At 45.4% G+C, this 13,910-nt stretch overlaps 4 protein-coding genes across 4 annotated transcripts; all 4 read right to left on the bottom strand.

The window, feature by feature from the left end:
- Window positions 1-2,145: 2,145 nt before the first annotated feature.
- BKA67DRAFT_519312 (FAD binding domain-containing protein) lies at window positions 2,146-4,038 on the bottom strand (the record flags this gene model as incomplete). The annotated part of the gene is made up of 4 exons (XM_046098089.1): window positions 2,146-2,291; window positions 2,362-2,527; window positions 2,581-3,474; window positions 3,523-4,038. The coding sequence occupies 4 exons, from the start codon at window positions 4,036-4,038 to the stop codon at window positions 2,146-2,148; spliced, it is 1,722 nt and encodes a 573-aa protein (XP_045957557.1).
- A 270-nt stretch (window positions 4,039-4,308) lies between these two features.
- On the bottom strand, window positions 4,309-5,867 carry BKA67DRAFT_678490 (uncharacterized protein; the record flags this gene model as incomplete). Its single annotated transcript, XM_046108854.1, has 5 exons — window positions 4,309-4,807; window positions 4,861-5,022; window positions 5,128-5,225; window positions 5,273-5,297; window positions 5,786-5,867. The coding sequence occupies 5 exons, from the start codon at window positions 5,865-5,867 to the stop codon at window positions 4,581-4,583; spliced, it is 594 nt and encodes a 197-aa protein (XP_045957556.1). The 3' UTR covers window positions 4,309-4,580.
- Window positions 5,868-8,513: 2,646 nt separating this feature from the next.
- On the bottom strand, window positions 8,514-10,420 carry BKA67DRAFT_678489 (cytochrome P450; the record flags this gene model as incomplete). The annotated part of the gene is made up of 6 exons (XM_046108853.1): window positions 8,514-8,615; window positions 8,716-8,805; window positions 8,865-9,309; window positions 9,384-9,622; window positions 9,680-10,042; window positions 10,133-10,420. The coding sequence occupies 6 exons, from the start codon at window positions 10,418-10,420 to the stop codon at window positions 8,514-8,516; spliced, it is 1,527 nt and encodes a 508-aa protein (XP_045957555.1).
- A 1,118-nt stretch (window positions 10,421-11,538) lies between these two features.
- On the bottom strand, window positions 11,539-12,470 carry BKA67DRAFT_647210 (cytochrome P450; the record flags this gene model as incomplete). The annotated part of the gene is made up of 4 exons (XM_046105947.1): window positions 12,353-12,470; window positions 11,851-12,295; window positions 11,710-11,799; window positions 11,539-11,637 (listed from the first exon to the last, which is right to left on the bottom strand). Exons 2-4 carry the CDS (start codon window positions 12,265-12,267, stop codon window positions 11,539-11,541), a joined length of 606 nt encoding a protein of 201 aa, XP_045957554.1. The 5' UTR covers window positions 12,268-12,295; window positions 12,353-12,470.
- Window positions 12,471-13,910: the final 1,440 nt, after the last annotated feature.

Below are 13,910 nucleotides of genomic sequence, written 5' to 3'. Positions count from 1 at the left end.
ACTACATATGATACCCACAGCGACGACAACAGCGACGAGCTTACTGGGAATCCGCTTGTTAATACCAGCGGAGTATGCGAAGCACTATTCAGTTTCGCCGAAGCCGCCGGTAAGCAGTCTCTTTTCAAGATACACTATTGACTATATCAGGAAATTTCAAGAACTACTCTCCACAATTCCCAATATTGATATCTTCTTTCCTCCATTGACCCGGGGTATGGCCATGGGATGAATTCTAGCCTCGGGCCATCTAGTTCATTTTTCATTTGCCTCGCAACACATCAATATGGAACGGTGAACAGAGAGATGATTACATCGATCTTCCTATAAGAACTAGCTAAGACGATTCTTTGTCCTAAGGCCATAACCTTCAACTCGACGTGACACATCTATGCATGCTCATAGACCACGACCATGATTTACATCTAGAATTCTGCGCAGCAATGTAACTCAAGAGCCTATCGATGTGACCGCTGCTTCCCTAATTTATGCTAAATTACGCAACTATCTTCTTCTTCTAATAGCTCTACCGCTATTAAGCCATTTTCGTTATCCCATTACTTGTATGCTTGGGTTGTCTGTTAGACAGACACTGTCATGGACTTTGAAACGAACTACTTGCACACCATTTTTATTCCTCCTTAGGCGAGCCTAGCTCCAACAGGATACCGACTGAGAACTCTGGAACATCCAATAATACTTGCTTCCAGGCCGGATGGCGAGCAGCAACTTCACAGACGCAACAACCCTATTTGATCAAACGCCTCCGCAAACGGTCTGTTCGCTTCGTTGCCCCAAACACGTAGCGAACGATATCCAGCATAAAGAAAATACCTTTGTGATCAATACGGTAGGTGAGAAGAGCAATAGATATATGCTCCAAAGCGCATTGCACCAGTGGCTCCATGCAGTACCTGTCAGCAAGTATGTAAACCTTAGAATGGGCAAGCAAGATTTCCACCTCCTCATTTGCCAGCCAGAAAGATTGCATATCTCCCACTCTGAAAGCGGCATCCGCCCACAGGCTCCGAACAAACTGATTGATGTTGATGAGTGGGTTTGAAGTCAAGGATACTTTGGCGCGGTGACAAGTTTGGAGATAAACTGCGTGCAAGCCATCGTTGAAAGCTTTTCGCTTCTCCTCAAAATCAGACGCATCACCTTGATGAAATTCTGCAGATTCTGTGTTCCGCGGTCAGCTACCCGGTCCTACGACGCGCCACATCCCATACATGATGTACTCACCGCCCAACTCTCCCGGACCGCTTTCTTTGTTCACCAAACGAACTTGGCTCAAGTCGACAGGGGACTGGCTAGTCTGGTGGGCGAAAGGATCGAAGTATTGGCCAGTATAAACATACTTCGAGAAGAGCAGGAACGTGTTAGCGTCGATATCGTCCCAGACGACGCGCTGTTCTTGTGCCTCGACCATACGGCCATTTATCAGAGTCTCGAAGTAAGGCGACAGTCCTGTGAGCAGCTCGGAATGGATCTTGAATTCTTGCCTGTTAGGCCCAACCACAAAAGTGAATAAACCAGACTGTAGCACTCTACTTATTCACGTTAGCGACTGTTTGAACGGATGATGTAATTTGACAACGTACCGTTCTCAGTCCACCGCCATCTTGAGGTTTTTTATTGCGTGTTTCGGTGAGATGGCTATTTGTGTTGTCTTAGAAAGATGATTAGTGGGTGCGTTGGCGTGTTAAAAAGCTTAGGTGAAGTATTGAGGTCAGTCCTTAGGTAGGAAACAGAGACTCCGTTGGTAGCAGCTGCCTTTAATTCAAATCTGCCAACAGAACCCATCTAACAGATTACTGCTACTGGTGGAAAGGTTTAGACGCTTTGGTACAAATCTCGTAATTCGCTTTTACAGATTCTATCTCGCGACGAGCGATCCCAAGTGTTCTACATACAGCCCTGTACTGACCATAGCAATTGATGCATCCTCCCATTTTTCGCACTCTCGTCGAGACGGTCGGCCCACAAGCGTCATGAAGTGCTCATAGTTTCGATGCACTCGCAACGCGATGAATTTCGCTCAACGCCTTGTCTTTGATTAGAATCCCATCGAAGAATTCCCGCACCCCGTCTACATCTACAAGTTGCCCGACTCTCGCGACGTCTGAAGCAAATTAGCGAACATTAACGAATTTGGAGCGGTAGCTTCTTACACTGGTCAGGACGGACAACAACAAGAGCACCACGATCAGGGTCTACGCCATACGCCGAGTAGGCATGGCCATGGCCCGAGTTATAGCTCTCATCATCCACAAACGTGCTGAAAAGGTCTGTATTCAAAAGTCAGTCAACACCATTTTTATACAACATGCCACAGGAAACCGCTCAACAGGGACGTACTTTTCATCTTCCACTTTCCCGAAATAGGTGTGAATACCCGAGGAATCTGTTCTTGCTCAACGTCGGTGCGTTTACCTGATAAAACTAGTATGATATTGAAAACACTATCATCGTCAGCACCTGGAGGTGTAAAGCGCCTAACCAGATGCTCCAAATCACTTGCCACCTAGTCGACCACGGATCAGTACCAAATCCCGCCAAAAATGCCAGTTCTCTCACCTTTTTTAGTCCCTCAGAAGCTGACTTATTACTCATGTCACCAGCAAACACGATGATATGCCATCTCGAGTCCGCCGGCAAAGCCCTGATGAACTGCATCGCCCGTGCATCGCAGAACCTTACGACTTGCGCACTTGGGAATCGCTCACCGACTGGCAAATTCTTGGCGAGAGGTTGATCGCTAGACGCAGACGAGACTATCATAGAGTCGTTGTAGTGCGTCGCTTGTCCAGCTGTGTATCGGCCCGCCTCCACAAATTGTTGCTGGAATTGCTCGGGGGTAATGCCATGTTCGCGCCGATACGCTGACGAAAACAGTTTCGTCCAGTTCCGGTCAAATTCGATGAGCTCGGTCGCCGTCTTCTCCCGCTCAGAGACATAAGTTTCGAGGAGTCTTGGATCTGCTTGGCTACGAAGAACTGCCGCCAGCTTCCAGCCAATATTGTAACCGTCTTGTAGAGAGACGTTCATTCCCTGACCTGCTTTGGGTGAGTGCGTATGGCACGCATCACCGGTCAAGAAGACCCTGTGGTCTTTCGTGAAGTAGTCTGCACGACGCTGACCGATTGAGTATACTGACCACCAAGCTGTGTCGGCAATTTCCATCGTATAAGGACTGAAGATATGCCTCGCACTCTCGTGCAGGTCCTCCACAGTTAGGCTCTTGGCTTCCGTTGCATTTTCGATCTCAATGTAAAAGCGGACCAGACTATCACCCTCGCGCGGGATGATCATCAGGTTTCCCGCATCCGAGCTTATCGCCGCCTTCTTACGAATGTCCGGGAAGTTGGTTCTCGGGTAGACATCCATTACACCCCATACGGCATTGGTACTGTCGCCGATCATCTTGAAACCCAGTGACTTCCTTACGATGCTATGGGCTCCGTCGCAGCCCTTAAAACAATGTTAGGTGATTCCGGATGGAGGTACGGCGGAACTTACCAGCACATACTTTGCGCGGAATGTCTGATCTACGCCGTCTTTCTCTGCCACGACTGTACAACAGTAAGACTCAGCGTTTGATGCAGAGTTGCTGTCAACATCCACGCTCCTTACTTCATACCCATACGCAATGTCCGAGCTTCCCGACGCCCTTTCCATCTCCTCGGCCAGTAGTGCATTCATTCTTGCCTGGTTAAGAATCACATGCGGCTGGTGGCTTATACCGGGTTCCACATCCGCCGCATAATGAGTCCTTGCGATGCCACCTTTCTCGGATGGTGCCCAGAATGCAAGCTCGAGGACATGGTAGGCCTCCTTGAGTAGATCTTCTGCGAGGCCAAAGCTTTCGAATACCTCCACCGTACGAGTCTGGACACCGTCTGCCTGTCCCATCTTCAACGGCCCATCGCGGCGTTCGAGGATCTTGTAGCTGATGCCACACCGAGCTAGCCATACAGCGGCACAAAGTCCCGCTGAGCCGCCACCGCAAATCAGAACGTCGACCTGTTCTGTCATTATCAAAGAAGGACTTGTCAAACAAACAATTATGTCTGTTTACAACAGTTCCATATATGCAAGGATTGTTGGCGTATTATAGTGCACAATTCGTCAAGGATCTGCTTCAGCATTCGCGACGCGGGTGTAAGCCGGGGAGTTAGGGAGGAGTTAGGGATTGCTTCCCCACGACGCGGGGGAGGGCGAACCTTCACCAGCGCCAGCTCACGGGTTTTCACCGCGGCTCTGGGTTGAAGAACATTGACCCGAAGAATGCATCTTCAGAGACCAGAATAACAAGGTGAAGGCCATATGACCAACCAAATGTCCGAGATAGGCAAATATTCGCGGCATGAACTTCCCGTTGCTTGGCACAGTAGTGTTTCATTGTTTGTAGACCTTGCTTTTTTTAGCATGGCTCAAATACTTCTTCCTAAAGAGGACTCATAACAAATGCGTCCCTCCTTGCGACTCCTTTCTTACTGTTAAGGCTGACATGATCAATTCAAAAGATTTCCAACCTATTCAGCTGTTGTGGGCAATCACAACCGCGCCTCATTCTATCAGTATACGATCTCTTCAAGCAGCCACGAATTGTCCACAATGCGGATCTGTACACCACAGCCGCTGTACTGTGGGGTGGGGCGTCGCTCCATATCCTCCATAAACCACAAATTCAGATTCCATAGGGGCATCCACAACTCAACCTCAACCGCCGCAACTACTGTTGTATAGAATGCGTTGTGATTATCTTGTCTTGTCATAGAAGTGACTAGACGTGGATGAATACCTTTCGATATAAGGCGTGACTATCATATGTGAATGGGAGAATTTGTAACTCACCATAGATAGGATGTGTCAAGATTCCGGGTTGAGAAGCATCGACTCGACGCTGGCCAGCCCAGGCATTAACCATATCAAATTTAACGCATTTGTGCTGCCGTGTAAAGTCTGCCCGTGGCCACAAATTATCTCGTGACCATCGATGTGTAAAGTGGGAAATATCTGCCCGGCAGATAGCTGCTGTCTCAGTATTTCAAGGCAGTGGTCTTGTGAAAGGCCTTGTAAGCTTTGTGCAATAATGGAAGTTATAATTCGCGAAGAACTCACCTGTATGCAACCGATTCAAACGCTCATCTTCAGCAGTCGAATTCGGGAAATAGTGATCTTTCCAGGTGTATTGCCTCAGGCGCTTCTGAAAGAACGCCCTATTTTAAAGTAACGCGGACGTCGAGATGAGCAAATATGGACTTACGATGCAGTGGAGCTCATGGAAAACACTGAGCCCAGCAAAGTACAAGTTATCTGTGTCTGGGATAGGGATGGAAGTGGTACCAATTCGTTCGATGTCAGACTTCGGTACTGCGATGTTCATGTCTAGATTCCATGATTGTTAGTAAAATTGTGATCACAAATAGTTGAGACATACTATCTAGAAGGTCACTCTAGGCTTGGTCTCCTTCATTAGTGGGAGCCCCATTGTAAGGACTATCGATAACGAGCGTCGCATTGTACCGAATAGCCCGGTACATGATACTTTTCCAGGCTGGAGCTGTGAGAGGAGCTTTATTAATAACGCATATCAAAAATCAATAAACGTTTTGTGACAACCTGAGCAAGCAACTAACGATAAATTACATTTTCCTCCTTGGAAATGAATATGTTGTCGTATTAACCGCGATTAGAAACAGTTGGATGATGACAAATGCTGAGAGACTTGGCTGTGGGCAAGATCTCCTTTGACAAAGGCCTTTACTGAACGGCTCACGAGAGGTCCCTTCAGATTTGCACAAAACTCCTTCATCTTCTCCTGTGATGAAGTCGCTCTCAAAGTCATGAGTGGGAGACATTGTATAAAATTGGTATGAAGCCCTTGAAAAGGAAAGATGGGGAGGAAATGTTGAGATATTGAAAGTAAGGGCCGTTATTCAAAGTGAAATTGTCGGTCAACGCTCTCTTTGCTGCCACGCCACAGCTAACAGGGGCGTAAAACACAAAAGTACAATTCTCAGTGCATGAGGCAAGTACATGAAATGCGCAAGGGTCAGGATACGTGACTTGTCACGGTTCCAATTCATGGTCTAAAAGGTCTATGCATCAACAGGTATAAAGGTGCGGGCCAACAGTTGGCGCTAGGATCTGGTGTAAGTTGAAAGCAAACTTGAACACACACTTGACAATCCATTGGGCGAATGATCTTGATTGTAAGGGACGGGTCAGGTTCTGTGGTCACTAAAACGCCTTTTCGACGACCTTTTGTACAGTTCATACTGCGCCGCCTGATCTGTCGAATTTCGTCTTGGGACGGTAGAAGTACTTTTGTAAATTCATACATTCGGGGAAGCGCCCGAGAACTTCTTTCTCAGCTGATTGATCATCTTATGACGTAGGTCAATGTCTGATGAGTGTTGGTGATGCGGACAAGAAATGCGTCTTCATCTTAATTGGCAGACATGGCAGGATACGCAGTACGGACACGATGCGCGAATATTGACCTTGAGAGTTGCGCAGTAAAGTGGCGATATTCTTACGCATCTTAATCCTCGACTGTACAGAATACATTATAGAGAGGTCAATAACATCCAACAGGACAAGAAAATGCTATATAAGGGTCAACCACACGAGTAATAAACCTATCACTAACTTCACAACAAGATCCATAAACATTTTTACCCTTTTCAATCACTAGCTGAACTCTGAGCTTCGCTTCTCTGTCCGCTTCAAACCCATTCAACATGATCACCTCCCACTTTATACGCTTGCCCTGGCAATTGGCGTTGCTGCCGCGCCTCTCGATGCCGCTCCTGCTGAGGCATTGGCCGTTCGGGTTGAGGAAATTACTGCATGCATCAAGAACCGCGATCAAGATGCTTACTATATTACCGGATGTTCAATATGGTAGTTCTCAAAAAGACAATGGAGAATTTCGATCCGTGAGGCTACTTTTAACAAGTTTCTGGCAATATTATGCCAACCAAAAGGAAAGATTGTCTACAATGAAACCTTGGAAATGATTGATGTCATTACACCAGCTCTAATAGCCGATTATATTCGTTGAATAAATAATCTTTCAAAACACCCATCACCTGAAAATGCAGATATCAAGTATTAATAATCAAATTAAGCATCATAGGGGATTAACTGATTATATCATGTCCGTGCCTGTTTCAGGTCGCATTACATACTTGGCTATCATCACAAGTGGCATTAGTTGACCACGTAATCGTAAAAAGATGAATTATAAGAAACTAGCGAATTTTATTTCAGAATCAGCCTATACTATTAAGCTTTGTACCTTAATATAAACGAAAGCTTCTTTCTCATGACTAGTACAACCTACAATTTTCAACCAAATAGGCTCTAAATCTCTCTGTACAAGAATCTGTAACCTATTTCATTGTGTAAATATATCGATATTCGTCGAAGTCTGCTTTGACACCGCTAGCAACAAGTAAATAAGAGCCTGTCAGAGCTTATCCGGTATCGGATTGCAATAGGGTATATAAGGGCTGGAATCCTCCATATGTGATAGAGAGTCGGGCTCAGCGCGTCAATATTAGCACCCTAGCACTCCCTTGCAACACCAGCGTCTGCCAGAGCCCAGAAAGCTTGTCCTAATACACAGGGGTCATCAACTTTCAAGAAGCATAAGAGTAACAAAAGAATTCTATTAATATATAATCGATCAAACGACCTTAATCCTTGGACAGTAGGTTCTAATATCACTCTAGTACCCCATTTTCATCTAATCGTCCCACGGCCTGCTAAGTTGATGTTCGGTTATCGGATCCAGCGATGGGTGTCGGGCAAGAAAGTTCATTCCTAATTAATATGGTATTTCAATTCTTTTCTTTATATGCGTCGATGTTCAGGTTTTGCAAACTGAATCTCCTCTCTATGATGAAACAAGGATGGTCGCGGGCCGGAGGACCCGGTTGGCCTGATCACCACTATCACCATCGAGACCTAGTCCGACCGTAAATCCATAATCCCTCGCACCGTGACCCCGAAGACGGGGCGGGTAAGCTCCTTCTCATTCTCATTCCTCTTGTGGAGCATTGCAGGAGTCACCTTATTGGCCTAATGGCTAAGGTGTCTCACATCGATTCCTCCTGGCAATACGGACATATGGGGCACCATATCTCTGGCATGGGCGCCCATGCGATCGACATGTCTTGACAACCTTGACTATAATTGTATTTTACCTTGGTTGGCTAAGGTTTAGCTGTTAAAAAGGACTAAAGTTAATAACTCGTCTCATGACTAACGATGGCTAATTAACAGAATGGTCAGGGAAATGATTGGTGGATTTAATCGGAAGGTTTTTCTTGGATGTCCTATAATATCAAAGTCCACTGTTGTCATGTGTGCTTGACGTCGTCAAACCAAAAGAATTTGTAATGCTCTACACTATGAACAGCCTGAAGAAACGTAAAAGAGACTCAAATACTTCTTTGACATGATAAAATGTGTGTAAGATCTTGATCAAACCTGGATCAAACTCTATGCCTTTCCCGGAAATAGACATCAATTGCTTTCTGTTTTGCAACCCAATGATTTTCGACAATCCATTCTTCGTTAGGCTTAACAAGTTCAATCTGATAATAGTCAGTGTGGGATCAAAGCATTGTTTGAAAAGAGGCAGCAGCACGAAAAGGGGAGAACGGTGCAAATTTTGGATTTTAGTGTGTTCCGTACCTTGAATCGTCTTAAAATCTGAGGTATAAGTTTATAGAGCTCAGTCAGGGCTATGTTTTTCCCTAAGCAAGATCTATGGCCGGCTCCGAACTTTTGTTTTTGTCCTTAAGTCAGTGTGTCTCCCGGTTGTAACGAAACGAAGAACTTACTACAAACATCGCACGCTCCATCTCTTTCCTCTTCTGTTCTTCACAGAGCCATCGTTCAGGTCGCCAGTCATCTGCATCTTGTCCAAACACATTCAGGTCACGCTGTACCACCCAGGCGTTGATACCCACTACCGTCCCTTCAGGAATATGAACTCCTTCAATATTAATGCCGCCATGTGCAATAACTCTCTCTAAGGGAAGCCCAATGGGAGGATGGAGACGACCTGCCTCTTTGATACATGCGTCTAAAAATGGCATCTCTTTCGACTCTTTCCAAGAAATGATATTTGAGAGCCTCCCTTGACTGTCTAAATCAAGTATCTCAGCGACGAGGCGATTTAGGGAGTCCTTATTCTTAAGCAGATAGTAAAAGACTGCTCGAAGGTAGATGGCGGTCGTATCGCTGCCTGCTAGCAAGTTCGAAGTTGTCCATGCAGTCACATACCTGAAGCACAATCGATCGTGAGCTTGTATATTTCTAATAATAAAGAATGGGTCGTGCAATTTTGGAATACAGACCAGTCTGGCACGCTGATGTCCTTTTGTTTGGTGGCAATGAAGCCACTCAAAAAGTCTTGTGTGGAAGTATCCCTTGCTCCCTCGGCAGACTTTTCTCGGACTTGGGGTGGATCGCCGTTCAACCGTCGAATAGAATGACTGGCTGAAAATGCAACAATCGGCGAAGACTTCTGGGGCAGTAGTGCATTCCACACTGGACTCTTATCCCATAAAATATCCAGCCATGGAAGCTGACCAACCTGCCACACTGTTGTCAGCCGTCCATTTACAACGATTGAGATTTGGCATGAACATACAGCCGCAAAATACTTAAAACGGTGCCAGATCTTTTCCATCATCCCTTCCACATCAATCCCTTGCTCCAGGAACCCAAGTCTGCGTGAAAAGGTTACATCACCCATAACGTCAAAAGCATAGAACTGCAACCAGTCACTTAGTGAGCATCTCTCTCCGGTCCGAGCAAACTTCTCTTCTATCTGAGAAATGAAAAGTTCAGTAGTCTTGTCTATCAAGGGCTCATATCCGATGACATTGCTCATAGAGTACAGCCCTGCAATAGGCCGTTTCATGTGACGGTGCAACTTGTCGTCGGTTGTGCTGAACAAACCAGGAATCAGACGTCCACGAGAGTAGGTTTGGTTGACAGGGTAAAAGTCAGACTGGAATTTGATTTATGTTAGCTATCGGCGAAGATAAAGCTTATCGATGAGAAGCATTCAGAGCCAGTGAGCAGATGAAGTGATTGATACCTTTTGATGCTTTGCAGTAATTCCATATATCTGAGGTATGGCCAACGGACTTCCTATAGACACAACATTTGGTCCCAAGCGAACTACATTACCATACTTCCTGTGTAACGCGATATCGCGAAGGTGCGCATCGCCTCGGATGACTCGAAAAAAACGATAGAAATTCGACAACGACGCAAGGAACGGTCCGCGGATAGTGCCAAGTCTGCGTCGCTTGTATAATCGCCGCGCTAGTTCAGTTGCGGCTAGCAACACGCAACACAAGATTGTGACATCTGCGAGGCCCATCATATTGTAGACACGTTATTAAGAGAGAATAGTGGTTCGACTGGGTGAAATATCACCGACTATGCGGGTGAAGGGGGTCCTAATTATATTATGTCGATCACCGTAGCCTTCCGGAGGTTTGAATATGCAGGTGTCTCCAAGCGAGTGTATCGTTTCGTCCCTACGCATGTCCGAGGCGCGTAATAAGGCGCCATCGACGGGGAAATCCTTAATTTGGAGATTTGACGAGGCATACTTCTGGTCATGCAGCTTACTGTGGGTTCTCCGTGGCGAAGGATGCAGAATAACCCCATGTAGTCAATTCGCGCCTCTTAAGAATCCTTTCGCATCAATTCTGAGATACTCCATCAGGCAATTCTCATATGCGAGTGACTTTGGCTTTACACTTGGTGGTACAACATTGCACTGAGCTGATATCTGCTGCTTGTCTTGGAACAAAGTCTATTTATCATTCCGTTGCTAGTCTATACGATTGATGCTGCTGCTCCCTCTTGCAAAGTATCTTGTTGCGGCTCGAATTGTCATGAAGCAGCCGCCTCAAGTTTAGAATTGTGGTTGCTTCTAATACCAGGTAACTTCTCGAGATACGGTATAATCACCATGAAACTACGATTGAACACTCGTGCACAGCTCGATCTCAAAAGTGTACTAACTTGGGATTACCAATGAGCATGACCGGCGAGGCCCTACAATAGACGTGGTTAAAAGCGTGCACAAATTATCCTTATTACGCTGATTTTTGATATCCCCAAAGGTAGCGATTAATTCTCGCTTATCAATCAAGTAGTTTCTTATATCAATGTGGCAAGATGCAATAGTCAGCCAAGACGTTGATTACCTGTACCCATCACAATTCGAACCTTTGATATCTTAATTTTGGTCGCGCTACAAGAGCTGGTACAAGACTGCTACGTGGTCCATAACCTTGGAAGGCCTGATACAATTTTGGGCAATCACTGCTGAATGGATACCCCGTGTAAGTCTCAATCTCCACATAGCATGAAGTCTTTGCGACGACAAGTTAAATCTGGATATTCTCAAAAGTGGCAGCGACTATTACAGATATGCACGGACTTTTGTGATTGATGTGAATGAATTTCATGAAAGACACCGACAGACTACTCGTTTCGCCGCCGGAGAGTAACGTTCATGTCCTTCTGTTTTGCGACCCAAAAACCTTCCACTGTCCAATCTCGCTCAGGATGTACTAGTGCAATCTATCAACGAGGTAATCAATAATCTTATAATCTAATAGCTTCAGTGGTAAATCTTTTTAGGAAGCCACTTACCTCGAAATGCTTTAATAACTCAGGAATGAGCTTGTAGATTTCTAACTTGGCGATATGCTTCCCAATGCAGCTTCTGTTTCCGGAACCAAACTGCGACAGTTGGTGAGAGTTAAGTTCAACAGACGTGGGTTATAAACTCACGGTTAATGTCGATTTTTCCCACTCTAGCTGCGTCTTCTCATTAGTCAGCCACCTCTCCGGTCGCCAGTCGTCTGCATCGGCACCGAACAGCTCGTGATCACGATGAGAAACCCAGGGATTGATGCCTACTACTGTGCCCGGAGGGAGAAAGTGACCCTGTACTTCAAGGCCAGTCTCTGAAACGACTCTCTCTAGTAAAGTACTATTCACTGGGTGTAAGCGACCTGCCTCTTTAATACAAGCATCCAAATATGTAAGGCTTTGTGTTTGCTTCCACGTAATCGGTCCTAGAGTTTGGTGACTCGCTTCCAATGTTCGTAGTTCAGACAGGAGTTTGGAAAGTGTGGGCGGATTTTTGAGAAGATAGTATAGCACTGCTCGAAGATAAATCGCTGTTGAGTCACTCCCAGCAAGCATATTGGATGTACTCCACGATGTCAAATACCTAAAACACATGTAAGCATTTATGCCAAAGGAAAGCATTTAGAAGTGCGGAACTTGCCAATCTGGCGTGTCTTGATGCTTGGCTTTTGCTCGAAGAAATTCGGCCACAAAGTCAGAGTGCGAGGCTTTTTTTGTTTTCGTGAAAGAGCTTTCGGAGAATTGATTGATTCTTTCATTCAGCAACTTCAATGTGAAAGCCACGATTGGTGATGTTTTGGCCGGAAATAAAGCATTTAACAAAACATTTTTACCCCAAAGCTTATCAAGCCAGGGCATTTGGCCAACCTGAAATCATGCGCATGCAGCCTTAGCTCTTGAAAGCATTTTGGGGGACATTCAACAACTTACAACACTAAAATACTTAAACCGCTTCCAAATTCCACTCAAGACGCCGTTGATATCTGAGCCACCCTCGATGAAACCAACACGATGAGAAAATGTCAATTCACTCATTACATCGAAAGCGAAGTAGTGGAGCCAATCTGCCAAATTGCAGATTTCGCCTGTCGTGGCAAATCTTTGGTCCAGTTGAGCAATAAATGCTTTGATCGTTTCATCAACCAATGGTTCGTGGTGAAGGATATTGGATAGGGAGTATATGTTTGATATAGACTTTTTCATGTCCCTGTTCAACTTCTCATCGGTTGTCGTAAAGATGCTCGGGACTATCTTCCCTTTTGCATATGAATCATTGACAGGGTAGAGGTTGGACTAATGTGCACAATGCCAGAGGTCAGCACCATCATAGCTGCAGCTCGGTTCTATACATCATGAACAAACTTATGAGACTTGACTGAGGAATTCAGTACCTTCTGCAGGCTTGCTCCGAATCCGTAGATCTCGCGAGTTAATTTAGGGTCACCAACAGAGACAGTATTCGGACCTAGGCGCACGATTGGGCCATATTTCTTATGCATATTAATATCATTAATATGGCCATTTCCCCTGATAACGCGAAGCAGTCGATAGATATCGGTGACACTGGCAAGTAGTGGACCAGGAATGTGGTGAAGGCCGTGACCATATCGAATCCAGGAAAGATACCCACTCAAGAAGAAGAGTAAACAGGTTGCAATAATCTGGGATTTCGTCACATGGCTAGAGCATGGATTGGAGAAGACTTGAGAGAAAACTGATGTTTCCATATCGATATGGGTAAACATATTTAGAAGATAGCATCAAGACATTCAGCTTCAGCTCTGGAGGAATGGGAAATGCAGATTCTATAATGGTTTAAGGACCCTGCAGCCATTTAGCATTCTTCCAGGATGATATCATATTACGACATAGTCAAGGTCGCGTCGCGGCACCTATGACAAATGTGCATTGCATTGAGTGAAACCATGCAGCTTGAAACCCTGACTTAACACATAAATCATTATCGCCATCGTTACATGGTCTTTACATGTATGCGGCTCACTGCATAACATTGAATCTTTATCTACCAGTTCGCAGTCCTGTTCCTTCGGGGTTCACCCATCGATGGGTGGTCCAAAGTGTGATTTAAGTCGTATTATTTTTAATCATCAAGCTCTACTACCCAATTTACTCTAGTAAAATGTGTTTAGTGATTGGTTCTAGCTAGCTTTTGGCATTACTCCATGGGGAAATTGTGG

The sequence above is a fragment of the Truncatella angustata genome (assembly GCF_020726525.1).
Source record: "Truncatella angustata strain MPI-SDFR-AT-0073 chromosome Unknown BKA67scaffold_5, whole genome shotgun sequence".
NCBI lineage: Eukaryota > Fungi > Ascomycota > Sordariomycetes > Amphisphaeriales > Sporocadaceae > Truncatella > Truncatella angustata.
The sequence above is the reverse complement of the archived record's forward strand: the minus strand, read 5'-3'. Positions and strand labels throughout refer to the sequence as shown.